Genomic DNA, 26,375 nt, shown 5'->3' on the forward strand with positions numbered 1-26,375 from the left:
AAGAAATTTTAAAACATGCAATACCTGACTAGTTAGTCAGGGACAATGACCACTTTTCCTTCAGATTATCACATAAAAAAATAAAAGTCAGCACAACAATAGTCATTCAATGTGAATAAATAAAAATTATACCTTTTTTTTGTCAGATTGGGGAAAAATATTTTTGGTGTGTGGCAGAATAATTAATTTGTGCATGCCGTGAGATGAAAATCGCTGGTCTAAAAGGAATCGTCCTATCTAGGAGGATGACACTTCCTTGGTTCTTTAGAACTGTCCTGGCTCTTCTTAGACCTATTCCTTTTATAATTTTTTTTTAATTTTTTTTTACAGAGACAGAGAGAGAGTCAGAGAGAGAGATAGACAGGAACAGACAGACAGGAACAGAGAGATGAGAAGCATCAATCATTAGTTTTTCGTTGCTCATTGCGACACCTTAGTTGTTCATTGATTGCTTTATCATATGTGCCTTGACCATGGGCCTTCAGCAGACCGAGTAACCCCTTGCTTGAGTCAGTGACCTTGGGTCCAAGCTGGTGAGCTCTTGCTCAAACCAGATGAGCCCACGCTCAAGCTGGCGACCTAGGAGTCTTGAACCTGGGTCGTCTGCATCCCAGTCTGACGCTCTATCCACTGCACCACCACCTGGTCAGGCTCCTTTTATAATTAACTTTATAATCGGTTTATCAGGTTCCACAAAAAAATATCTTGTTGGGATTTTGATCAAAATTGCCCTCAATTGTGAAAAATCATAATCCTTCTGGTACTGCTTTTCTGTCCTGTGACTTTAGTATTATGTACTTTTTATTATAATCATTTTTTGTTCCCTTTGATATTTTAGCCAGAAAGGTCATACACATCTTTCTCAGCTTATTCGTAGGCATAGTATTATTTCTCTTGCAATTGTAAATAGGATCTTCCCCCCTATGATGTACGTATGTATATTTCCTATTACTTAGGTATATAGGGTTGCTATTGACTTTTTACATTGGTCAGGATTTAGCAACATTGCTCAACATTTAGTCTAATTTTTCTTTTCTTGATGAGCCTCTTGATGATTCTAACTAAAAAACAATGTTGTCTGTAGATATTTTGTACTCTTCTTTGCTAATCACTGAACACCTTTGTTCTCTTAAATACAGGACTAGAACTTGTAGCATAATGTTTAATTGTAGAAGATACAGCAGGCCTGTCATGTTCTTCACTCTAATGGTAATGCTTCTATAGTCTCATAATTAATGTTTGTGATAGACTCTTTGTACAAACCCACACCAAGTTAATTTTCTTCATTAGCTAAAAGATTTTGTTTTCAATTATGGTTCTTGACTTTTTATTTGTAATCATTGAGATGAGCAGTCTCTAAATCTTTTCTTTAATCTAGTAATAAGGTAAGTTATAGATTTTTTTTTTTTTTCTGAAGCTGGAAACGGGGAGAGACAGTCAGACAGACTCCCGCATGCGCCCGACCAGAGTCCACCCGGCATGCCCACCAGGGGGCGATGCTCTGCCTCTCCGGGGCGTTGCTCTGCGTGACCAGAGCCACTCTAGCGCCTGGGGCAGAGGCCAAGGAGTCATCCCCAGCGCCCGGGCCATCTTTGCTCCAATGGAGCCTCCGCTGCGGGAGGGGAAGAGAGAGACAGAGAGGAAGGAGGGGGGTGGGGGTGGAGAAGCAAATGGGCTCTTCTCCTATATGCCCTGGCCGGGAATCGAACCCGGGTCCCCCGCACGCCAGGCCGACGCTCTACCGCTGAGCCAACCGGCCAGGGCAAGTTATAGATTTTAGTTAGATAAACTTTAGGTAAACTTTATTTGTGCTTGATGCATTATATTGTATACTCTGCTGGATTTGCTTTTGTAATTTATTTAGGATTTACATCTCAATGCTCAAGAAATAAGATTCATCTCAATTTTCTTTGTCCTATTTTGGTATCCAGATTATAGTAACTTCATAAAATAAGCTTGGTAACCTTTACTCACTATCTCTCCTCCTTTCACTTAAAAAAAAAGGAAAAAAAAGAAAGACAAAACCTCTTCTAGCTCTCTCATTTTATAGGCGAGCTTTCTGAAGCCACACCAGTATCCTTAATTACATGATGATGACTTCTGAGTCTACAACTCTAACTCAGGCTTTTCTCAACTTCTCAGGTCCTCAAGATCTCTCAATCCCAGACAATGGAAGTTCAACATGATCAAAACAAATTCATTATCTCCACATTCATGCAGCTCTCCAAATGATTTCTCCTCCCATGTTTTCTATTTTCATCCAGGTTTCATGAGCAAAAAACCTGGGACCTTCTCCTCCCTCCTATCCAAAAAGTGACAAGTCTTGTCATTATATTTCCATTTGAAGAATTTTAATAGCCAAGCATATATTAACTATCACTAGAGCCATCACAGTGTAATGAATTAAAGATAAAGTTAAGGTACTAGAATAAAAAAAAAAGTCACTGGAGTCAAGGTACAAAGAGTTTTGGTATTTTCCAATGGAACATAAAGTTGGAAAGAGTAAGAACTTACAAGAGATTGTTAGATTTAGTTAGAAGGTTTATGCTGATCTCACGGTCATCTGAGGGGTAAAAGAGGACTTTCTTCAGAATATCTAGTAGTTGAACGACTGTCTGGACTGCATTGTTTTGTACTGCTTTGTTTTAAATGATGTTTTCACTTTCACCAAAGTGGGTAAGAGTCTGGTGATATAACACTTTGTACCCATAGGTCAAATTCAAATCATACATTTTGTTTTGAAGAATAGTCTTTAAAATTGAAATACAAAGTTTCTCATGGTATATACAGGCATGCTTGACCTGAGTCATTAAATAGAATTATCTCCAATTATCACAGATCATAGGCAGCAAGAACCACCAGGATATCCCTTCAGAAGACACAGACAGCCAAGTCTCGGAGCATATTTCAGAGGTCACCAAGTCCCTTTCTTGTTTTTAAGACAGACTGGGCATCTAGTCTCTTCTTAATATCTCTCAGTAAAGTAGATTGTAACAGACAGGTGTCTAACAACTATTACTACCATTAAACACTGCATTGCTTTGCTCTTCTATCTCTTCTCTTCCTCCAGACTTCATGGTTGTCTTTTTTCTTACTTTCTTTCCCTACTCTTACTTCCTTCTCAGTTCAGTTTTCCTGCCTCTCTTTTTCTCTCTCACCCATTAATAGGAAAAAAAAAGTTGAGGTTCCTGACTTGTTACATTCCAGCGAAATGAGGAAATGCAGGTGGTTATATAACTGGGAGGGCTCAGGGGTGTGACCTCAAGTTGAGGGAAGAGAATTACAAAGGTAAGAGAAGGCAAAAAGGTTAAGTATAAGTTTCATTTTAGACTTTTAGTGATTCTTCTGTGAATGCCATCCAGGGCATTCCATCTTTCTCAGGCTGTGGTAGTTCTGGGTTGAATCAAAATTACCAAAGGCAGTCGGTCACAATGTGTTAAAAAATGATTACCCTCATCAGTTCTTGCTTGTACAAGAGTTATTGGTACCTGACATTGCATTGGACTAAGATTTTTTTTTTTTTTTTTTTTTTAGACTGCACCTTAGAACATGATCTAGGAGCTCTTTATAAGTCTTCTTTTTCAGTCACCAGGATATAAAAAGCTATTACATTTATCTTTAACCTCGCTCCTTTTCAATTTCCAATGTTACTTTCAGGCTCTAGAAGATCATACCTAGAGGATCCATAACTCATCAAGCTTTCTCCTTGGTATCAGGATACATCCAGATTAAACTTCCCGGAAGTAAAGTACTGGTTTACATTTAGATTTGTCTTAAAAGACCAGAAAAAGATAGGGATTGATCATCTATGGAACATTCCTTATAGACCCTAAACTCTTGACTCTAAGATTCCTACTGTGCTTTAATGCTTAAAGTTGGCTGTCTCACTAATACTTATAGAAAATTAATTTCAAGTTCTTTCTACATTTAATAACCTTTGTAGCATCTAGACCACTGTTGCCTACATTTTGGAAATGGTGGCATTCCTGTATTTGGCCCGTCCTATAGGCGTGGTCCCACCACGGAGACATTGTTAAAGAGCTAAAACCATGCGTGTCCTATTGGACAAAGGATTCAATCACTTGTGGGATAATAATGAAAAGCTTACAGCCAATGGTTGGGAGAGACAGAGAGATAGAGAGAGAGATAGAGATAGAGAGAGAGAGAGAGAGAGAGAGAGAGATGCAACAGCAAACCACTCCAGACATGTCAGTTTGAAAGAGGACAAGAATGCATGCACAGCTGGTTTTGCTCCTTAGAGCCTCATCTTCTTCAGCTTTGACAGATCTTGCATCTCATCTCATTCAAACATAAAATTGCTAATGAACTGAGACATCCTCTATAAGTAGATGAAAGCTCTTCTCTCTTGGCAATTTATACTTGGTCAAGATACAATCAGTTACGTGGTTCTGACGCAGCATCCTGTGTCCTGCTCCCTGTACCAATGCAGTTCTACACCATTGTGTGTGTGTGTGTCTTTCAAGTTTAACTCATATTAATTACAGTGTGAAGCTCTGATTTACCTTATATGCATAATAAAGAAAGCACCACCTGTTGAGTGCCTAAAAGTGCCTAGCACTGCTAGGTTTATTACATACATTATTGATTAAACTTGGAGAACCTGCCTCCAGAAACACAATTTAAATATCTCATTGACTTTGAAATTGAATATGACCTGACTCTTTTTTTAAGAAACTTAGATTCAATTTATTTAGCCCCATCCCATTACAGGAGAAAAACAATAATGTCTGAATTCACTAACACTTTTCTGGTGAAAAATACAAAGATTACTGAATTTTCCATTCTATACTCTGATTCATTTTTCTTTCTGAATTTTAAATCTAACTTTTCTATTCTATTTTCCAATTAGCCGATAGCCTCTCCTCCTTCTCATTATTTTCCTCAGCAGTGTGTTTTTCTTTTGCTACAAATAAAAGGGTTAACTGCTTCCCTTATTAGAAAACATAAAAGTTATATAAAAATGATTTGGACACTGAAGACTTTTTTTTTTCAAGATTTTATTCAGGCAAACCCGGGGTTCTGAACCAGCGACCTCAGCGTTTTAGGTCAATGCTTTATCCACTGCACCACCACAGGTCAGACCAGAAGACTTTTTTTTCTACTTTGAATTATGAGACGTTGCTGTGAGATAATTGATGAGCGATCCAGAATCTTACAAATATGATCTTTACTCATTGCCTAAGTAACTTTCATCTAATTAAAACTTTCATCTTATTAAATATAACAACAGATTTCAGTTCTGCAGATGAGTTGAAGGTCCAGTAAGATTATCTTCTTATTGCTAAGCAATTACTTCTATATTCTACAGTAAGATGGCCAAGAATTTAAAGCATTTATATGAAAGTCATGATCCAAATTTCTATTTTTTTTCCTAAGATTAATCAAATCCACAAACACTTATTGAGCATCCCTTGTATCAGGTGGGAGTGATAATACCCTAGTGAGCAAAACAGGTACAGTGTTTTGCCCTTACAGAGTACACAGCCAACTGGAAGCAAAAGACGTTGAACAAAGAATTACAAATATGAAAAATGTCAATGAAGGACAGGGTGCCATGGGAATGTGTAATAGGTGTAGCTAACCTAGCTTGATTGGGTACGGGTGGGGGGTAGAGAAGATTTTTTTTCTGAAGAAGTTCAAATTTAGCTCTGGAGCCTAAGAAAGGAGAAGAGTGGTCTAGGGAGAAGGATTTAGAAAAGGGAACAGCCTGTGTAAAGACTCTGAGTAAAAAAAGAACACTGAGTAAAAAAGAACACTGCCTATTCAAGGACCTAAGAGAAGGAAACGTGGCTAGAGTGGCCACCCAGGAAATGTCAGAGAAGAGGCAGGCAAGGACTATATCACGTAAGTCATCCAAAAGATTGGGAACTGTATTCTAAGGGCAATGGGAAGCCAATGGAAAATTTAAGCCAGAAAATAAAAAATTTAAAACTTTATATGGCTAAAATGTGAACTATAAGAATACACTAATTTAATTTGTTCTGGAATGTGCTCTAATAAATGGTAATCCAATGATACTAACTAACTATATATATATATAGTTAGCACACACATATATATACACACACATACTAGATTTATGATAATGTTGAATTTTTCTGAGAACTGAAAAGACCCTAGGGTAGTTAAACAAATCTTTAGTATGCCATAGGTGATAAACATACCGCCTATGCCTCTCTGCCTTTCATTGATATTATGTTTTAATTTACATTGCAAACAGAGGCGATAAAATAATAAGGGCAGGGAAAGGAGGAAGGTGCGCATATGTGTGTGCACGTATGGTCCTAATGGTTTGGGAGAGGAGCAGATTCTCAAAAATAGTAGTCTACCCGACAGAAATTAGGAAAGTGAAAACCACAAAACAGAAGATTTTTTTCTTTTAGTTAGTATTTTAAGAAAAAAAAATGGCAGCTTCTGGGTAATATAACAGACTTTGACATGAAATATATTAATTTATGACCAAGGATCCCAAGATGGCTTTTATAACATTGGAATAGTAAAGAGACCCATGAACATTAAGGCTCTTGGATAATAAAGAGTATAAAAGACTAAGGTTTTAATTTTCTTTTTTAATTCTTTTCAGTCTTCCCTATGAGAATGTCTTCTTGTCTTCTCCAGATGGTCAGTATCCATTAAACCAGTAGATAAGATTTTACGGTGTGGTTCTTTCCCAGAGGAATTTGCTTATGGGGAGTTGGAAAAAATTCTTGAAGATTATTAAGGTTCCCCTTAGTAAATATTAGCAGAGTCATACAAGGAGAAGGAAAGAGGTCTGAATACCATTCTCCAACCTCACTGCCACCCAAACCAGAAGTTTCTTCTCTTGGATCATGGACTGCAATTCTTCTTGACTCTTCCTCTGGCTCTGTGACTCCCTCTTAGGAGTGAATGAATAAATATACACTTAGCAAACTGTTCTGAAAAAAGTTGCTGACCATTCGTCTAAGAAATCACGAGCTACAAGAGACCTGAGTTTAAATATTAGTTGGTATCTGACTCATTTTTCAAAGAGGATGAGTCACTCCTTTTATTGTATCACGTAGCTCCATGGTTAAGGTGTGGCATCACAAAGAGCACAGGTCAGCTTCATACACATTGTGTACTTGAGTACTGAAATTGATCAATCATTCTTCTCAAAATAGAAACACATTTTTTAAGTACCTAATTGTATACTTGATTTGAAAACATTCAGAATATGTAGGCTAAATATCAAAATAAATTAGTGCTTGTTAAGGTTTCGTGGAACAGGTGAGATGTCTATTATAAAAAGGGAGGAGGCTAGCTATGTATTAATTGTCAGGTTACTAAACCTCAAGGTAAATTTCATAGGAATATTAAGAGTAGCTTCTCAGCAAGTTCTTGGTGTTTGGTTGAAAGCTGGCCACTCTGTTTACTCGGGTACAAATGTGGTTATATTATGCTGTGTTCATGATACAAGATATTTTAAGTTTCAACCCTCTAGAATCTGATGCTCAATGTCCTGATACTGTATTCTTTTATGTAATCAGAGTCATAAAGAAATCTATCTTTGGCCCTGGCATGGTAGCTCAGTTGGTTGAAGCGTCATCCCCATAAGCCAAAGTTGCAGGTTTGATCCGTGGTCGGGGTACACATAAGAATCAACCGATGAATGCATAAATAAGTGGAACAACAAACTGATGTCTCTCTCTCAAATCAATTTATCTATCTTTTAGCACTAAATAATTTGGATGTGTCACCAGACCTAAGTATTATAGGCAAAGAGTAGATAAACCTTTATTTTAAAAAATAATTTTATGTTGCACTAGTTCTAAGTTATTCATTTTTGCACGATAAAAAAGAGGAAGAGAGAAAAAAGAAAATTAGCATTTATCAAGTGCCATTGTAGTATGTCAGGCACTCATATACTCAGTCACATATATCATCATTAAAGTTTGTGGAAGCCAGTAATAAGTAATGTTTCTATTTTGGTCAAAATAAAACTGATGTTCAGCCCTGGCCGGTTGGCTCAGCGGTAGAGCATCCGCCTGGCATGCGGGGGACCCGGGTTTGATTCCCGGCCAGGGCACTTAGGAGAAGCACCCATTTGCTTCTCCACCCCCACCCCTCTCCTTCCTCTCTGTCTCTCTCTTCCCCTCCAGCAGCCAAGGCTCCATTGGAGCAAAGATGGCCCGGGCGCTGGGGATGGCTCCTTGGCCTCTGCCCCAGGCACTGGAGTGGCTCTGGTCGCGGCAGAGCGACGCCCCAGAGGAGCAGAGCATCGTCCCCTGGTGGGCAGAGCGTAGCCCCTGGTGGGCGTGCGGGGTGGATCCCGGTCGGGCGCATGCGGGAGTCTGTCTGTCTCTACCCATTTCCAGCTTCAGGAAATTAAAAAAACAAAACAAACAAACAAAAAAAACAACTGATGTTCAGAGACTTGATCTGGGCAGAGTTGGGATGCACACTAAAGTCTGCTAACTTATGAGCTTTCAATAAAATCACTTAGGCACAAACTGAAAGATTTGAAATCAGGTAGGATTAAATGAAATGATGCAACTTCTTTTAATTTCTTTTGGCTTAGATGTAACCTATATCTGCAGGGGAAAAAATTAAAACCTACTGCAGAAAGATGCTTGTATTAAACAAACCTGTTAATGGGAAGGCGCAGTAGGAAGAAGCAACGCACCTATCATTAAATGTTCATTGGGAAATGTACTTTAAGTGATATGTAAATTCTAGGTCCTAATTTTTCTGAGTCAATGTCTTATAACCTGTAAAATGTGTATGTTACTATTCTGCCTAATTTGTAAGGGCATTGTAAAGCTATCGAAGATTCTTTTAAAAAAAATTTTTTTAGGAAAGCTGCTATAAAACACAAAGATTGTTTATATTTCTGACCATAATCTGTGTAACTAAATTACTTTGTTCTTAATTACCACACCTATCATATTGCAGCCTAATCACTTCTCTACTCTCTGGTGTCTCTACCAGCAAGTAGGTTCCTCTAAAACAGGGATTATGTCTCTTTTATTGTGGTATCCATAGTAACCCAGACAGTGCCTTAAATATAGTAATAAATGCTCAGTAAAAGTTTATTGAATAAACAACACAACAAAAGGATTCACCTTTTTTTATCCTAGTTCCCTTATTTTCCAAATGAGAAGATTGTAATATTTTTCTAGATTGCTTATCTGGAGTGTCATGTACTGTTTACTGGAGATAGGGGTCACAGACAAAAAAGGTGACATTATGATTAATAAGTGGGTAATTATCTTACATAACAAAAGTTTAATTCTGGCTAAAATCTTTTTTTTTTAAATTTAACCAATAAATCTCACTAGAGATATATAGAGTGTTTTAGGTAATAATATGTAGTCGTAATCTCCATCCTCGGACTCTCAGGGTTGAAGAACCAGAGATGAGAACAATCGCTAGGTGGCTCTCGTTCCCATAAGTGGGCGGTGCGCTGGTGCAGTGAGGCGTGACAGGGCCATTGTACAGCTGCAATCACCGTCACACCGCATTACAGTAGACTCCTGCAGCGGCAGGGGCACAGTTCAGTTTCTGTTTCGTTCATCATAATCTGGCCTTGGGATTTATTTCAAAATAGCCTGTACTTTCATTTCCTCCAAACTTAAAACATGATGTGCCAAATAGACATTTGCCTGGTCTTTCAATAGTTGCAGTTTCAGGGAAGGATTTTGAAAGCGCCTCTTCCCCCTAGCATGGAAGCCAGCAGGAATCAGGTACCCAAACCGAGCCAAACAAAATTAGCCCATTAAAATCCGGATTTTAACTACCCAGTGAGGGATACATTTCTGGAGGGTTTTACACCATTACACGTCCCAAAGTACTTTGGAAGAGCTGCTTAAACGACTCCACAGTACGAATCGAAAATATTTATAAAATATAAAATACTTCCTTCATTAGGATGCTGACTTCTCCGGCTACTGCTCACCTTCTCCAAATTATTATTGACCCAATTCTTTATTTCTGCTTTTAGTCCCAAACCTGGCATAAAATACACATAATAGACATTCAAAATGATTTGTCCCATCAGAACTTCGCTCCAGCCCGTATCTATTTTTTTAATCCTATTTTGCCCAACCCTTTCCTCTCCAACCCAAAAGACACAGTGACAAATTGTAAAACACTGCAGACTCATCAGAGGAGGAAGGAGTTTGCAAAGGCGGGAGGGATTCGGTCTGCTTTTGATAATCAACCGGACCCTCTTAGGGGTACTTCTGGGAGGGGTGGCAGTCATCACCTCCTTGGGTCTAAGCCTACTTGTTAGTCTTCTAGAACCTGTTTCCTCGCTCACTCTGATCTCCGTGCGGCAGGTGGTGGCTCAGGAAGGCCGCAGGGGAACTCCGAGGAGGCTCGGTCGCCGAGGGTGGGGTTTAGGGGATTTCTATAAGGGGGTCGATCCGCTGGGAAAAGTCGGATGTCCCCGTCAGCATGCGAGGGATCGCGGCTGTCGTGTGCCGTTCTCCTCCCTCAGGGACCCCGTTCTGTCGGGATCCCGCCTCTCCCGAGCTCGTTGTGGGGAAACCCCTCGCCCACTACGCAGCCCAGCGCCGCCGCCTCTACCTCCCTGCTCCAGCCCGCCGCCTGCCAGCCTTCGGGCCCTGCATCGTCTTCGCAGGCCCGGCCTTTTTTACACGCCGGGCTATGAGAGGAAACTATGGAGGTGGTTCCCGCCCTCAGGCGGGTGGAAAAGCCCACGGTGAATGCCTCGGGGTCTTCCCCCAACGCTGCGGGAAGGGGAAAGGGAGGAGGAAATGAACTTCACCGCCGGGAAGAACTACCGGGTTTCCCAACCTACGGGAGGCCTTTAGATGTAAGGGAAGCCAAGGGGAAACCCTGGGCACCTTCCCGGATTATCTATTCGCTAAAGGAGGGTCACCGGGTCGGCACACATCGGTTACTATGACAATACTACAGCCTACAGTTGCCGTGGCAGCTGCTGATCCAATCCAATCCGATTGGTTTTCTTTCTCTTCCTCCCTGGGCTCCACCCCACCCCCTCCGACAGTCTCCCTACGGGGAGGGGACGCAGAAAAGAGGAGGGGGTCCTCAGCGTCACAGCGCTAAGGGCGCGAGTGAAGACCGGAGTCTAGGGACTGGCAGGCGGGACTAGCGGGCGGAACTGTGGGTGGAAGGGGCTCCGTTTCCGGGAGGGACGAGTGGAGGGGTGGAAAAAGGAAAAGAAATATCGAGTGGAAAGACAGGGGAAGACTTTGAGTGTAACTCCCGGTAGATTTGGGCTCGATGTTCCCGGTGAGGTGGGGTTGCCCCCTCGCGCGGGGGAGAGGAGTGGATTGGCCGGAAGCCGCCAAGGGCCTCCAGCCGGCTACCCAGCAACCGCACAGCAGCCGCCCAGGTAGCTGATCCTAAGAGGGAGTGCTAGAGAGTCGGAAATCACTCGGAGGGGTCGGCACCGCTGAACTCTCGCGAGAGGGACTCCTACTTCCTTCCTTTGCTTCTCCCTCCCCTTTCCCCCGCCCCCTCCCCTCTTCCCTCCCCCTCCCTCCTCTCGGGTCGGAGTGTCCCTGCGCCCCACGGGCTGTAGCAGCAGCGTGAGCAGCTTTCCCCGGTCCCTCCCCTTCGCCTCACTCACCCCCACCCCCCCGACGAGCGAGGAGGAGCCGGAGGAGAGCAAGATGGCGGCAGCCGCCAGCACCCGCGGTGCCGCGGGGCCGCTCCGAGGAGCCTGAGAAACCTCCAGAGGCTTCGCGGGAAGACGCGGCGGCGGAGGATGAGCCTGCAGAGCGCGCAGTATCTCCGGTGAGTGCCGAGTCCGACCCCGTACGGAGAGGGAGCGGGCCGAGGATCGGGGCTCGGAGCCCCAGACACAGAGGTGGTATATCCGGGGTGGCGGGGGAGTTGCCGCGTTCTCTCCTTCCCCCGCGGGGAGGCGGGGGCTGCGAGGGGACCGCGGGAGGGGGTGGGGCGGCCACACACCGGGGTGCCGAGCCCCCGCGGGCCGGGCTGAGTTCCAGGGCTGCCGGCTCGTCTCGGTGCGGGGAAGGTGGTTACGGAAGCGTGAGAATGTGCGCGCGCTCGGGGTCGCGGGCTCGCTGGCGAGGGGCGGCGGCGACCCCGAGTGGAGGTGGGTGTGGAGGAGTCTGACCCCGGTGCGGGGGAGAACGTGGTGGGTCATGGGATTGCCTGGAGCAATGCGTGGTCGGAAGACGGGGTAAAAACCTGCACACCTGGGCTGTGTAGGGGGTTGGGGGAGGGAGAAACCTCAGGAAAGTGGAGTTTATTCTTCATTCTTGGGTTGGAAGTACTGAGGGTTAATGCCATCTGTAGTTGGTTGGCGGAGTGTGGGTGGGGGCGTAAAGCGGGGGAATGGATGGGGAAGTGAGGAAAGAAAGGTACAATGGACGGGGCTGGGTTCCCAGAAGAAACTGGGTTAGAGTCAATGTAGTCGGGAGATACCATTCTTTAAGAGTAATGTAAGGAACTTGTGTGTCGGAGGTAGAATGACGCATAGATACAGTGTGCTGGTAGACGTGTCTGGAGTGGAGTGTGGGGGTCGATTGATAGATATTTTAGGAGAGGAAAGATACAGACACATTGGAACCAAGTACACGATGGCGAGAGCACATTGAATGGAAAGGCACTAGCTATTGTGCAACCAGGACGGTTCCATGGAAGCCGAATTAAGAACTTGAAGGTGAGGTAGAGGTAAACAAGGTAAAACAAGGGTCAAAATCTTGATGGTAGAGAAAAATAAGATTGTTAGAACCTGAAATTAATTGGGGAGTTGCTGTTGCTTAGAGAAGGGGAAGGCAAACCTTAAAATGGGTCCTTTCGTCTTTTAGGAGCAGAACTAAGAAAAACAGGCTTATAGGAAGATGTTTAAAAAAGTAGTTTCATACCTTGCGAAGGAGGAAATGGATGGGGTAGGAGTCTGATACGAGCAGAAAAGTCATTTTAGCTGTTTAGTGAAGTGAAAGTGTTGATGGGTTGAATGCCTGAGTTTAGCAAGGACAGGGATCCACACAAATATGTGCCCAGTGACTATTAGGGTAGTTGAAAGGCTATCTATCCGTATATCAAGATCTTTTTTTTCTTCCTTTAATACCTGTTTATTGTTTAATATGTCAGATAAACTTAAACACACCTGTGGTAAAGCTCTATGGTAGATGCTATAGTAGGACATACGGAAACTGATCATCAGGATGGTCCTTGATTTTAACGTCTTGGCAGTTTAGTGTATAATAGACAAGTTAATATCAGCACAATGAAATTGGTAAGTGTCATAAAAGATGCCAAGTGTTATAAAAGTCCAAAGGCAGGAGATTACCTGAGCAATTGGGGGGAATCAGGAAAAGCATCCTTTGTTTATTTGCTTATTCATACACTCATGATTCATCAGTCATTTTGTTGATCACCTGTATAGGAGGCATTGTACCAGCTGCTGACCATAGAAAAGTAGAACTCCACCCTCCTCTTACAGAGTTTACAGTTTGTTAGGCTTCAAGGAGAAAATGGCACTTAAAATGGTCCGGTGTTATCCAGTATTATTTATCCAATATTAAATGGAATAGATTAAGAAGAATGGATCGAAATGTAAGGAAACTGAACAGAGATATGTAGACAGGGAAGTAGGGGGCCAGGAGAAGTGTTTAGTCCACTTACACAAGAAATAAAATAACAGCTGGAAAAACATTTAATTTTATGTTATTAAGTTTTGCCCCTTCCTTGTACAGATGAGGAATTATAGCCCAAGGAAGTTAATTTAAATGGTTGAGGATCATATGTGGAAGTTCTAACTCAAATGTAGGTCTTCTAAGTCTACATCAGCTGTGTTGTGTAACATGTCTGGGTCATCCATTCTTTCCACAAGTATATTGAAAGCTTACTATATTCTAGGCACTGAGGATATCATGGTGAGCAAAACGAACAGGTGTGTGTTTACCAGTTGGTGACTAGGAAGTACTAGGAAGAAAAAATAAAGCAGGATAGAGTGACCAGGTAAAGTCTACATGATTAGATGCCCATAGTTGAGAGCATCTATATATCTTGAAGATCATGATCTGTAGTTTATAGTTAAAATGGATGAACAATAGAGAATCTGATAATTTGTTTAGAAAGGAATTCACGTGTTCAAAGCTATATTTTGGAAGCTGAACCAATGTAGTGTAAGGGACAGTTAAAGGCCAGAAATAAGGTGGTGGTAGTGGGACTAAAAAGGTGTTATGAAAAGTAGATTGGGAGGCTGGTGGGAATGTTCATGGGATGATCACTTGGCTTCGAGAGACTTCTGTGTTGATACATCTTATATTTTGTAAGTCAACATGGTCTGGAAGACTTATCCTTAGGTTGTAGAGTCAGTGGAAGACAGCTGGAAATGAATTTAGTTCTTAAAAGGGAGAAAAGTGAACACAATGTTTGAATAACCTTTATTTTCTAGCTATGGTTGAACAGGTAAAATGGAACAGGTATAAGACCTGGAGTCCCTTACAGATTCTTGGAAGCCAATCTTTCTCAGTCTTGCACGTTTGTCTTAAGTAAATAAAACAAGCCTTAGGGCTAATAGTCTGAGACAAGCTTTTCTAGTGAGAAAGGCATACACCAGCCCAAATTTCCCCCTCTTCCTTTTAAGGTAATCATTCTATTTAAGGTCTGAGGAGACTAGAGAATGTCTTCAAGGGAAGCGTTATGTTCACTTTTTTTTCCCTTTGGTAAAAAGGAACTGTTGGTTTTTATAGACAACTCAGGCAGGATGCTAGGTATTGCTGAATGAGTGTAATTGGGGGTGTAGTAGTTGTTCCTTGTGACCTTGACTTTAGGAAGAGTTTTCTTGCCTACTTTTGTCAGTGTAAGACCATGACTGGGCAATTTTTAAACTGCATAGCCACAGCTCTTCCCTCATGTAGATGAGAATTATTTATCTCGGCTGAAGTAATTTGTTAGAGTTTGCGAGCTGGGGTGTCTGGCATTGAGATGGTGAGTGGCGGCAAACGAGGAGCAGGGTGGTGTTTCTAAAGAGTAAGAGATGAAGATATGAGGTAAAAAACATCAATAAAACAAAAAAGAGACGGAATTCTACTCAAGTGGACGCATTAGTCTTGAGTTGTAGAAACAGCAGAGTTGAAAGATAGGAAAACCTGTCTTTGGTACGAGAAACAACGTGGTGATCAGAACAAGAAAATATGATGAAACTTTTTTTGTTGTTAGAAGGAAAGTCATTTTTTTTTGAAGTGAAACCTGAGATCATTTTCTTACACTTTAAAAAAAAAAGAAATGGTCTTAAATATGGGAGTTCTAGACTGACACTGGAAATTTATTACCCAGTTTGGGGGGGTGGGAAATTCAGTCTTTTCTTTTTTGATTTGTGACAATGCAAAGATTTTTTAAAGTCTGACACCTCTGTTGAATAAAAGAAAAAGATGTATTAAATATAGAAAAGATTTATTAAATATGGGGCAAGAGAAGAGTGAGGATAGGCCATAGATGAGATAGTAGGTGAGGTATAATAGTTATGTTTTAATAGAATAGCATTTGAGAGAATAGAAATATGGAAATTAACATGTCAGAGTTGGAAAAGCAGGGATGGGGAGGTATTGGAGTACCAGACATGGGAGACATTATCGAAGTTATTTTAGAAGGTGAGAAAGTAGAATAATCATAGCCACAGGGAATACCAGTCAGACAGGTCAAATCCTGTTATAAAAGGTGGCACAGGTGCCACTGAATGACATCTGCTGCCCTTGTGGGAGCCAACTGTTCATACACTGTACTCCCTCCAACTTGCCTCCTCTCTTCCCTTCACAGTGCTCCTCTTTTGCTCTTTCATTTCTTTCTGTGCTGTTTTTCAGTGAGATCTATTTGAGGTTAACCCCAGGTGTTAGTCCCCTTTATAGGGAAGATCTACAAATTACTGTACCCATTTGGTTCGTTTGGTTTTTGTTTTTGAATGATACCTCTTAGTGAAGAGGCTGCATTCCAGTGACATCCTTTTTTGTCAGAAACTTTGTTACCAGAGATAGAACTACTGTAACAGCAACAAAGTTATTGTTTAAATGCTACCCTGTTTCCCCAAAAATAAGATGGTGTCTTATATTAATTTTTGTTCCTAAACACGAGCTAGGTCTTATTTTTAGGGGAGGCCTTATATTTCTAAGTTTGAAAAAAAATTGCACTAGGTCTTATTTTCGGGGAAACAGGGTTATGAAAATATCCAATATGTTGTAGGATAAAATGTATCATTGTAAGTCTTAGACCTGAGTGAGATAAAGGGAGGGGATGAGACTGGATCACCGAGCAAGCAGAACTTGAACCTAGCCTGAGGAACTGGGATGTTAGTGGGAGCATTTGGGAGGAATAGGTATACTAAATCAGGTGTGCCCCATGTTCTGCCTATTAATGCCGGCCTGGGTATTCACCACCTTGGAAGCATCAATAAATCCTGTAGCACATTCTGAACACACACACACATACACACACACGCACACCCTACTATGTACAGGATTTAAAACAGTTTTGGTCCCAGAAAATTAGCACAACATGGCTGATTTACCAAACATGGTAAAATTGGGGGGGGGGGGTTGACATTCTCTTGAGGCTTATAAGTCTTTATACACACACACACACACACACACACACACACACACACATATAATGCTGTTAATATTATTTTACTTGCTTGAATATTGACTGGCTAAATCATTTTGGCAGTTAATTTCTGCTTCCCTTGTGGTTTCAGTTGGATTCAAAATGTATACTTCCTGCTCTAGTCTATGGTTCACTACTGTCTGATAGCTGCTGTGTTCTACCTTCATTGTAGATGAAGCAATTGCTGAGTTTTTCTCTTTTTTCTTTTTTTAAGATATGTTATATAGTAAACTCCGACATATTGGTGTAGCAAGTTTTTATTGAGGCACTTTCAGAGTGGAGGGTGGGTGGGACATTCAAAGGGTGAGTTTGTTTTATAGTGGAGAAATACTGCGTGCAGCCTCCAGCTACATCTCTAAAGCAGGCTAGCCTTTCATATGTTTTATTTTATTGTTTTTTTATTTTATTTTATTGGTTGCATGAATGAATACCTGAAAGTTTAGGTGAATTAGTTTAACTGATTGATCATGTTTAGAGAATAAATTATTAAGTAGATGTCTTTTGGATAGTGGATTATTCATCTGCATGTGGTTATTTTGGCAAATAGTCATCAGATTGCCATTTAAGGTTTGTAATCAAGCTATATTTTAATTTGGTTGTTGAATTGTTGTGGATTAGATTTATCAGTGGTTTAAGAGGTAGTAACTAAAAAAGGTTAATCAGCAGTTCTAGGAAAACACAGGGATGGAGTTTTTGGCAAAACATGTCACATGTTAAGTGAGAACTTGTAACTAACTCCTTTCTTGTTAGCATGTAAGTGGAGCTGCTTAGGGAAGTTGTTTTCACTGAACCTCCCTCAGACCTAGTTTTTACTCAGTGGGAAGAGTAGGTGACTACTAATTGTTTAAGAAAACTTCAGGAGTCTCAAGTAGACCAGGTAGTGATTTTGTTCCAACTCTTGTTTTTTTCCCTTTGAACAAAGTTTCTTAACCTTGACACATACTGATACTTGAATCATGTTTTGAGCCAATTCTTGATTGTGGGGGGTGTCCTGTGTATCAGGATTCTTCACAGCATCCCTGGCCTCTGTCCACTAGATGCCAGTATCATTCTCTAGTTGTGACAACCAAAAATAATTCTACACATTGCCAAATGTTTCCTCTGGGTGCAGATTCACTCACAGTTGAGAACCACTGATTTAGAAAATATTATTTGCTCAGTGTAGATTTATTTTCTCGTTTTCTCCTCCTTTAAGCCACAGATGACTTTTAGGCTTCTCTTACCAGCTTCTTTTAGATTATAATAGGCTTGTTAGCATGTTTAGACTACCATAAAAATGTGTACATGTTTGAGTGTGTTGTATTTTACTGGCAATTATTGAATACTTACTGTGTGCAAAGCACAATTACAGGGGCTTTGCCTGTGAGAAACTCAGAGATACTGGAGCAGGACATTGAAGTCACTCATAGTAGATGAACTGGTAAGTGCCATGCTGGAGAAGCAGAAGTACTCTGTGAGTATAGGGAAGAGCTTCCAGCAGAGGGAAAGGTGAGTGAGGAAGGTATCTTGGAGGAAGTAAGATTTGATCTTGGTTTTGATAGATGGATCAGACTTTTAAAAGTAGGTATTGGGCAAATTGATATTTCAGGCAGGAGGAACATCTCATGGTTCTTTTATTCTAGATACATTTCTGAAAATTTCATTCACTCCTATTTAATACATTCAGGCCAGGCCTTTCTAAGTTTTTCTTAGATAAGGTAGGTTACAGAGAAGTAGAGATGTGCAGGTGGGAGTTCTGAAGACTGGGAGGCTGGTATAAGGTGTCAAAAAGGGAAAAGCAAGTTTGACCAGAGTTCTGCAGACTCCCTTCCATTGCCTGTGCTTTTGGTTACATAGTGTTCTCTCCTTTCAGTCTTCAGTTTTTCTCTTTCTAGCCTTCTTGTGTGAGGACTAATCTCAGTATTGTCTTAAAAATCTTTTCCTGTTTCTGTTTTTCCTTTGAGCTCACCTTTTCTTACCTTTTATGGCTAACAATTTTAAGTGTGCCCAATATTATGTATATTTTTCCTTTTACTTACCATCTACTTTTTCTTAATTTCTTGTAATTGGCTCTTTTTCCTTAGCACTTTATTAGAGTTAGTATTTCCAAAGGCACCTAAGGCCAAATTTATCTGCTGATTGTTTACTTTTCTCTCTGACACCCACACTCTTGTTTCCCTTTGTCTCTGACTCTTTGTCCCTCTTCTAGTCACCCCTCCCTCCCTCCCTCCATCCATCCATCCCACCATCCCACTATCCCACTATCCTACCATCCTACCATCCCACCATCCCACCCCACCTCACCAGTAAACATTCAGTTTGGGCCAGTGTATATCCTGGGTCCCTGTGGATAAAACGAGAACATACCCTCCATTAGTTTTCCCAGGCCCACAGTAAATGTGGAGTTGCTACACAGTTTGCGGCTGCGAGATAGACATGGGCAGTAGGGGAGGCTGTTGAGCTCTGTCTTTTGTTTTCAGCACTGTAATTCCCTGATGCTCATTACCCTGCTCCTTATTTTGTTTCCCTGCCCCACCTCACCTCACCACTGGCACAAAGAAAGGCATAACCCTATCCCTCTCTTCTTCCTTCTTTCAACATTTCTTTTGTTCAGAAATCACATCTACTAATAGTACTTTAGCAGTCACCACATCATCACTGTTTAAAAATCTATCAAGCATCAGTTTAATATAGATCATTGTGGTAGGTAGTGGGGAGACAAATTGATATACGATATCATGTCTGCTATTCAAAGACTGTTTAACTATTTAATAGGCTTAAACTATTATAAAATATGTTGATTTTATAAACAAAATAATGCATAACCGAGTGCAGTTGAATGTAATGGTTTTAGAGCATGGTCTCTGGGTTGGAACTGCCTGGATCCAGATAGTAGCGGTGTTACCTTGGGCAGGCTACTTCAGCTTTCTGTGCCTCAGTTTCCACATTTGAAAAGTGCAGATAATAGTATCTATCCCATAGAGATAATAAAGATCAAGTGAGCTAATGTGTAAGTGTTTGGAATGGTTCTGGCACATAATAAGCACTGTATAAATTGAGCTATGTATAATGTCTGAACCTTAGCCTCTGACACTGACTACGCTCATCATTTTGCAACTCTGCCTTCTGCACATTTCCTTATCTTAGAAGTCTTTCTGTCATAGCAAACTCCGTGCTCTTAAAAGTGAACTCAATTCTTACTCTCTTCACCCTGTTCCTTAAGGTGCTACCACACCTCCTGTCCAGGTTTGAAACCATGTGGTCACCTCTGAGTTCCCCCCTTTTCCTCCCCCTCTTTCACACATGCCCCATCTTGGGAATGTTGCCTTCTGATTTTCCCCTTTGTCACTTCTAACTCCTGTCAGCTTTATACCCATACTGTTGAAATAGTCTTCCTAAAACTGGTACCTTGCCTGCAGTTCCTGCCAGTAGCAAGAAGAAAGCATTGACTTTGGGCTTTAAACACTGTCCTCTACACTCTCTGTTTTGATCTAACAGCATCTCTGGCTCTTGATTTCTTTTCTTTACTTTCTTTTTTATTTTTTTTGACAGAGAGACAGCTAGGGATAGATAGGAAGGGAGAGAGATGAGAAGCATCAGTTCTTTGTTGTAGCTCCTTAGTTCACTGATTGCTTTTTCATGTGTGCCTTGACTGGGGGCCTATAGCAGAGCGAGTGACCCTTTGCTCAAGCCAGCGACTTTGGGCTTCACGACAGCAACCTTTGGGCTCCACGACAGCAACCTTTGGGCTCAAGCCAGGGACCATAGGGCATGTCCGTGATACCACTCCCAATCCAGCAACCCCGTGCTCAAGCTGGTGAGCCTATGCTCAAGCCGGATGAGCCTGCACTCAAGCCGGCAACTTCGGGGTTTCGAACCTGAGTCCTCCGCATCCCAATACTATGCTCTATCCACTGTGCCATCGCCTGGTCAGGCTTAGTCTTGATTTCTTTATCTTTAAAATGAAACATTAATCTCATAAAATTGGTGTCAGTATTAAAATAACAAAGGTTTACACGTGTTCAGACTCCCCACCACCTGTCCCTCTGCCAGTTAATCTTTTGCAGTATTTCTATATTAATATTCCTGAAAAGCATTTGCATATGGCTTTCCTTTGCTTAAACTCCAAGAGGGCCTTCCGCAAGCTGACCCTTCACTATCTACGTCTGCCACATACCTCCTTAGCTTTGATAGGAACCAACTGTCCTAGCCAGAGTAATCTCTTCAGTTTCTTCTGAACATGGTTTAGCCATTCATGCCTTAATCTCACTTCCCAGGCTATTTCCCCGTAGAGGTACCATCCTCCTCTATCTTAGATAAGCTTAACCTTCTCTGTAAAGACTTCTTATGTACCCCAGGATTTCTGCATTCTTTGAACTTGTAGCATTTCCTGTCTTTTAGTCATTTGGTACTTAAAATTTCCTAAATTTGTAACGATCTCATTTGATATAAGTGAATTATCTCTGCAGGTAGATTGAGTATGATAGAGACCATGTCTCAGCATTTTTAAAATGCTGTTTGCATAATAGGTATTGAATGAAATCCTCATACTTTTGTTTTTGTAAAACACTTATGGGATGTTTGCTGATACTAGTGCTAGGCTCTGAGAATATACCTTAGAAACAAATGAAGTGGTTTTTGTACCTTAGGATAGTGGTCTTCTGGGGGAAATGTATGTTGCACATATATTTCAATATAATTTGTCAAGTACTATGTTAAATGTTTCCATTTCATTTCATTTAAGGGATGCCATGACTATCTGAGGGAAGTGGGACTTCTCCTGTCTGGGAGTGCAGAGGAAACTTTGAGAGTTGAGCCCCAGCTCAGTTTTAAAGGGTGAGTAGGATTAGCCAGGTGAAGACTGAAGGGAAGAAGGGAAGAGGAGAGCGGGAAGGGGGCAGAATGAGTAAGTGCCTGGGGCAGTGCGTTTGAGGAACTCAGAAAGGTTTGGGGTTAGGAATGAGAGCTTGGTTGATATAAACATGATTAGATCAGACTGGTAGTGAGGTTAGGTCATAAATTAAAGAGATTTTGATTAGTCACTGTCTCATTCTGTGTTTCCTTTTGGGAGTCTAAGGTTTCTTCTGCAAGCCTGGTCATTAATCTTATGGGAGCAATTTATGTTTGAATGGCTAATGTTAATTGTACCTGTTCCTATTGGAATAGAGAGGCACAGGAGGTACTGAGAGCCCGCATTACTTCCTGTGAGGCACATAAAGATTCAGTTTCCTTACCTTACTTTGGAAAGTAGCTTCATCTTAGGCAAAACTTAGTTATTTGGAACATTATTAGATCAGAGTTTTAGTGAATACATGTAATTCTGAAAATATCTTTGAGTTGATAGGACATATTTTATAGAATCTTCACCAGTTGAGATCCAACATGGAACGGAGGGGCAGGTGAGAGAAGGGGGAAAAAATGGGGGGGGGTCAACACATTAAGTGAAGTCTCTTTGGATTTAATGGTTTAAAGCAGCGGTTCTCAACCTGTGGGTCGCGACTGCGGCGGGGGTCACCCCCGCCGGGGGCGCGACCCACAGGTTGAGAACCGCTGGTTTAAAGTCTGATAAAGAAAACAATTGCAGAACCTTTTTGATGACTAACATTTTTTCAGGGTTTTTTTTATGTGTAAGCTTCATTTATTTATTCACACTGCTCATACAAATTAGGATATTTGATCACTTCAAACAGTATATTTTTAATTTAATTGAGGTGACATTGGTTCTCAAAACCATACAGGTTTGTTTCTCTCTTTCATTCATTCATTCATTCATTTTAGAGAGGAGAGAGGGAGAGAAAGGGGGTTGGGGAAGGAGCAGGAAGCATCAACTCCCATATGTGCCTTGACTGGGTAAGCCCAGGGTTTCGAACTGGTTACCTCAGCATTCCAGGTCGATACTTTATCCTCTGCGCCACCACAGGTCAGGCAATAAAGGTTGCAAGTGTACTACGGGATCTGCACCCAGCATCATGTGACCATCACCCCAAGCAAAGTCTCTTTCGGTTCCCATTTTCCCTCCCTTAGCCCATCTCTACCTAGTCCCCCCACCCCCTTACCCTCTGGCTATACCACACTCTTGTCTCTGTGTTATGTGTAGTCTTGATGGCATTTTTCTTCTGTGTGTCTGTCTTGAAGGGAAAAGTGTGATCCTAAAATCAGTTATTTTAAAAGAACTGTTGTATTGGTGCATTAATATCCTATCTGTTTTCTTAAAACTCCATTGGTTCACCAACCACATAAGTTGAGTTATTTTCCTCTCCTTTTCTTAAAGGCTTAGTATTTCATTGCTCTGTTAGGGTACTGTATATTAGGATGTGTTTTACTAATACTGCCTCTTAGAAAGGTCATGAATTATTATTTGTGTGTGTGTGTGACAGAGAGAGAGAGAGAGAGAGAGAGAGAGGAGGGACATATGGGGCAGACAGACAGGAAGGGCAAGAGATGAGAAGCATCAATTCTTCATTGCAGCACCTAGTTGTTCATTGATTGCTTTATCAATATGTGCCTTGACCGGGGCTATAGCAGACCAAGTGAGTGATCCCTTGTTCAAGCCAGCAACCTTGGGTTCAAGCTGGTGAGCTGTGCTCAAACCAGATGATTCTGCGCTCAAACCACGACCTCGGGGTTTTGAACCTGGGTCCTCTGCGTCCCAGTCCAACGCTCTATCCACTGCGCCACCATCTGATCAGGCTCATTAATTATTTATTTAGTTATCAGGTGCCAACCTAACCAAATTTTCTTTGAGATTCTATGGAGTGATTAGATATTGATAGTAAGATAAAGTAAAATACGGTTGGAAGACGGTATTCAAACAAGAAATAAAGGTATACTTGCTTGAATTTTTTTTCTTGGTTGAATGGAAAAAGATAAAAAGCATGGTGTTAATAGAACCACCACAAATAGGATGAATTTGAATATAAAAAGTATCTTAGGGCATCTGCAAAATTTTGTACATAATGCATACATAGTTTGTGCAAGATATTCTAAAGTGAAATTTTTGTATTTTAATGTCTACTATGAAATACATATTTCTCAAATTCTGCTTAGTTTAACCAAAACAATCATTTATTTATCTGAAATAATCATTTGTTTTGCTTTGTTTCGTTTTAATGAAAAAAAGTCAACATTTTAAGGAGCACAACACAAATGTTAAGATATGTTGGTTATAAACCAATTCTGGTTTATAAAAGAGGAAAAGAAAATGTTAACACATTAATTACTTTCTAATTTAAAAAAATTATTAATTCAGTTGTCTGTGAACTCATAGACAGGGGTCTTTTTGGCCTCCTAATAGCAGCATGTTGTGGTGAGTTGATTGAGCAAGGCTTTTAAGATTGGCCTACTTTGTAATTAGGTTGTCCCAAGTTCAGATCACAGCGCTGCTATGTATAGCAATGTGACCTTGAACCTCTCTAGTTTTAGTTTTCTGCTCTGTATTTTCCTATTTATAAAATGACAGTGATAGAATTACTGGGAATATTACATGAGAAGATGTATGTATAAAACCCAATATAGTTCCACATGGGAAAAGAGCCTAATTTATGCATTATATTACTTTTCTGCATTTATGTATGTATCAATATTAAGAACTTGCTAATGTAGTCTTTAAATTGGGTGGGTAGCTATACGGTTTGGAGGGGTCTTTACTGTGAAGTTGTCTACTATTCCTCAAAGGTACCATTTTACATTTTACTAGTACTTTATACTTCTCAAAAGCTTTATATAATCGTCTTTAGCTCTCGTATACAATAACCTTGTATAACTAGATTGGCATTTTGTAGAGAAGGAAAATGAGATTTAAAGTACCTAATCAGTGGCAGAGTTGGGACTGGCTTTTTTATTTTTTCCCCGTGGTCACTATGTGCCATGCTGGAAAGATTGGCTTTAGTCTGCTCCCTCTTTGACCACTGCACACACTTGGCAGTGCAATATTTGTATTTTAGATGGTTCACAGTTAGTGGTTGTAAATGCATGTATTGTAAAGTATATTTCTTTTTTTTTTTTTGTATTTTTCCGAAGCTGGAAACGGGGAGAGACAGTCAGACAGACTCCCGCATGCGCCGGACCGGGATCCATTCCGCACACCCACCAGGGGGTGACGCTCTGCCCCTCCAGGGTGTCGCTTTGTTGTGACCAGAGCCACTCTAGCACCTGGGGCAGAGGCCAAGGAGCCATCCCCAGTGCCTGGGCCATCTTTGCTCCAATGGAGCCTCGGCTGGCTGCGGGAGGGGAAGAGAGAGACAGAGAGGAAGGAGAGGGGGAGGGGTGGAGAAGCAGATGGGCGCTTCTCCTGTGTGCCCTGGCCAGGAATCGAACCCGGGACTTCTGCACACCAGGCCGACGCTCTACCACTGAGCCAACCAGCCAGGGCTGTAAAGTATATTTCTTAAAAGTAAATTTTAAAAAATTGTAAGTGCTGATGTAGAACTGGTTTGTTACAAAAATGCTGTAATGAACATCTTCATACACACATATCCTTCGGTATACCTGAATGACAGAATGTGCACATTTAAAAGTATTTGTTAAGTGTGGTAGGCAGAAAGAGGTGCCTCCCCATCCCTCTAAAAGATGTCTACATCTTGAACCCCAGAATCTAATAACATATTGTTACATGGCAAAAAGGAGTTAAGGTTGCCAATCAACTGACTTTACAATAAGAGAATGTGGATTATTTGGTAGGCCAAATGTAATCCCAAGTATCCTTTATGTGTAGAAAAGGAAGGCAGAAGAATCAGAACCAGGGAGATAGCATCCTGCTGAAATCGAGGGGGGTCGCAAGCCAAGGAGTGCAGACACCCTCCAGCACCAGGGAAAGGGATTCTTCTCTAAAGCCCCTGTAAAGCAACACAGGCCTGGTGACACTCTGATTTTGACCCTGCTAGAACCCATTTAGGCTTTTAACTTTCAGACCTGTAAAATAATGCATTTGTGTTGTTTTCAACTGCTAAATTCGTGGTAATCTGTTATAGCAACAGTAGGGACTAATACATGGCAGATTTTGCCAGAGGCAGCAGAGAATTCATACTGTTTACTTTGGCCTCAGCACTGTTGAAGAAGACGGGTAGCCTTACATCCTCGCTAATGCTGAAGGCTTCATGCAGCTTGCTGTCTTGTTTTTTTAGAAGCAGATTTCATGATGTCTTTTTGTCTAGCTTTTCTCAGAAAGTTTTCCACTGAACATTAATTCTCTGGGAAATTCACAAATGTTAGGATTCTCAATATTTTCAAGGCAAAATAAATTTAAGACTACTAGGTTGAACTGGATTCTTGTTTAGGACTTCTCATAGTTGTAACATGCTAATGTAGATTATGAAGCTTCCAAGAGGGAGAGGTTAGTGTTCCTGTAAGTTATGTCATGTATGACAAAACTGGTATTTTTTTGGAATACTCATTTGAAAATGTCGTTCTTTTTTGTTTTTATTTTTTTAGTCTCTTAATCTCTCTAATATAATGACCTTCAGTTATGCCCATATCATATCTTAGACCTTGTCATTCTTCTAACTCTAAAACTTTAAATTCAACCATTCCTTTTTTTTTTTTTTTTTAGTGAGAGAGAGACAGTAAGGGAGAGAGATGAGAAGCATCAACTGCTAGCTTTGGCACCTTAGTTACTCATATGTTCCTTGAAAGAGGGGGGGGGTGCTCCTGCAGAGCCAGTAACCGCTGCTCAAGCCAGCAACCTTTGTACTCAAGCCAGCGACCATGGGGTAATGTCTATGATCCAACACCCAAGCCGGTGACCTTGGGGTTTCGAACCTGGGTCCTCAGCATCCCAGGCCTATGCCCCT

At 41.2% G+C, this 26,375-nt stretch overlaps 1 protein-coding gene across 3 annotated transcripts in view; it reads left to right on the plus strand.

Annotated features, from left to right (window-relative positions):
• Positions 1–10,560: 10,560 nt before the first annotated feature.
• The window catches only part of SMG7 (SMG7 nonsense mediated mRNA decay factor), a 67,870-nt gene continuing 52,055 nt past the window's right edge, over positions 10,561–26,375 (plus strand). For 2 of the 3 annotated variants that reach the window (XM_066261314.1, XM_066261315.1), the window contains exon 1: positions 10,561–11,766. Coding sequence is in view for 1 of the 3 variants with exons in the window: in XM_066261315.1 (XP_066117412.1) it covers positions 11,738–11,766 (29 nt within the window). In the remaining 2 variants the exon portion in view is untranslated. Of the gene's footprint in view, positions 11,767–12,009; positions 12,092–26,375 lie in introns of those variants that run through there. The other variant, XM_066261317.1, reaches the window with a different exon arrangement.

The sequence above is a fragment of the Saccopteryx bilineata genome, chromosome 2, assembly GCF_036850765.1.
Source record: "Saccopteryx bilineata isolate mSacBil1 chromosome 2, mSacBil1_pri_phased_curated, whole genome shotgun sequence".
NCBI classification, from domain to species: Eukaryota; Metazoa; Chordata; class Mammalia; order Chiroptera; family Emballonuridae; genus Saccopteryx; species Saccopteryx bilineata.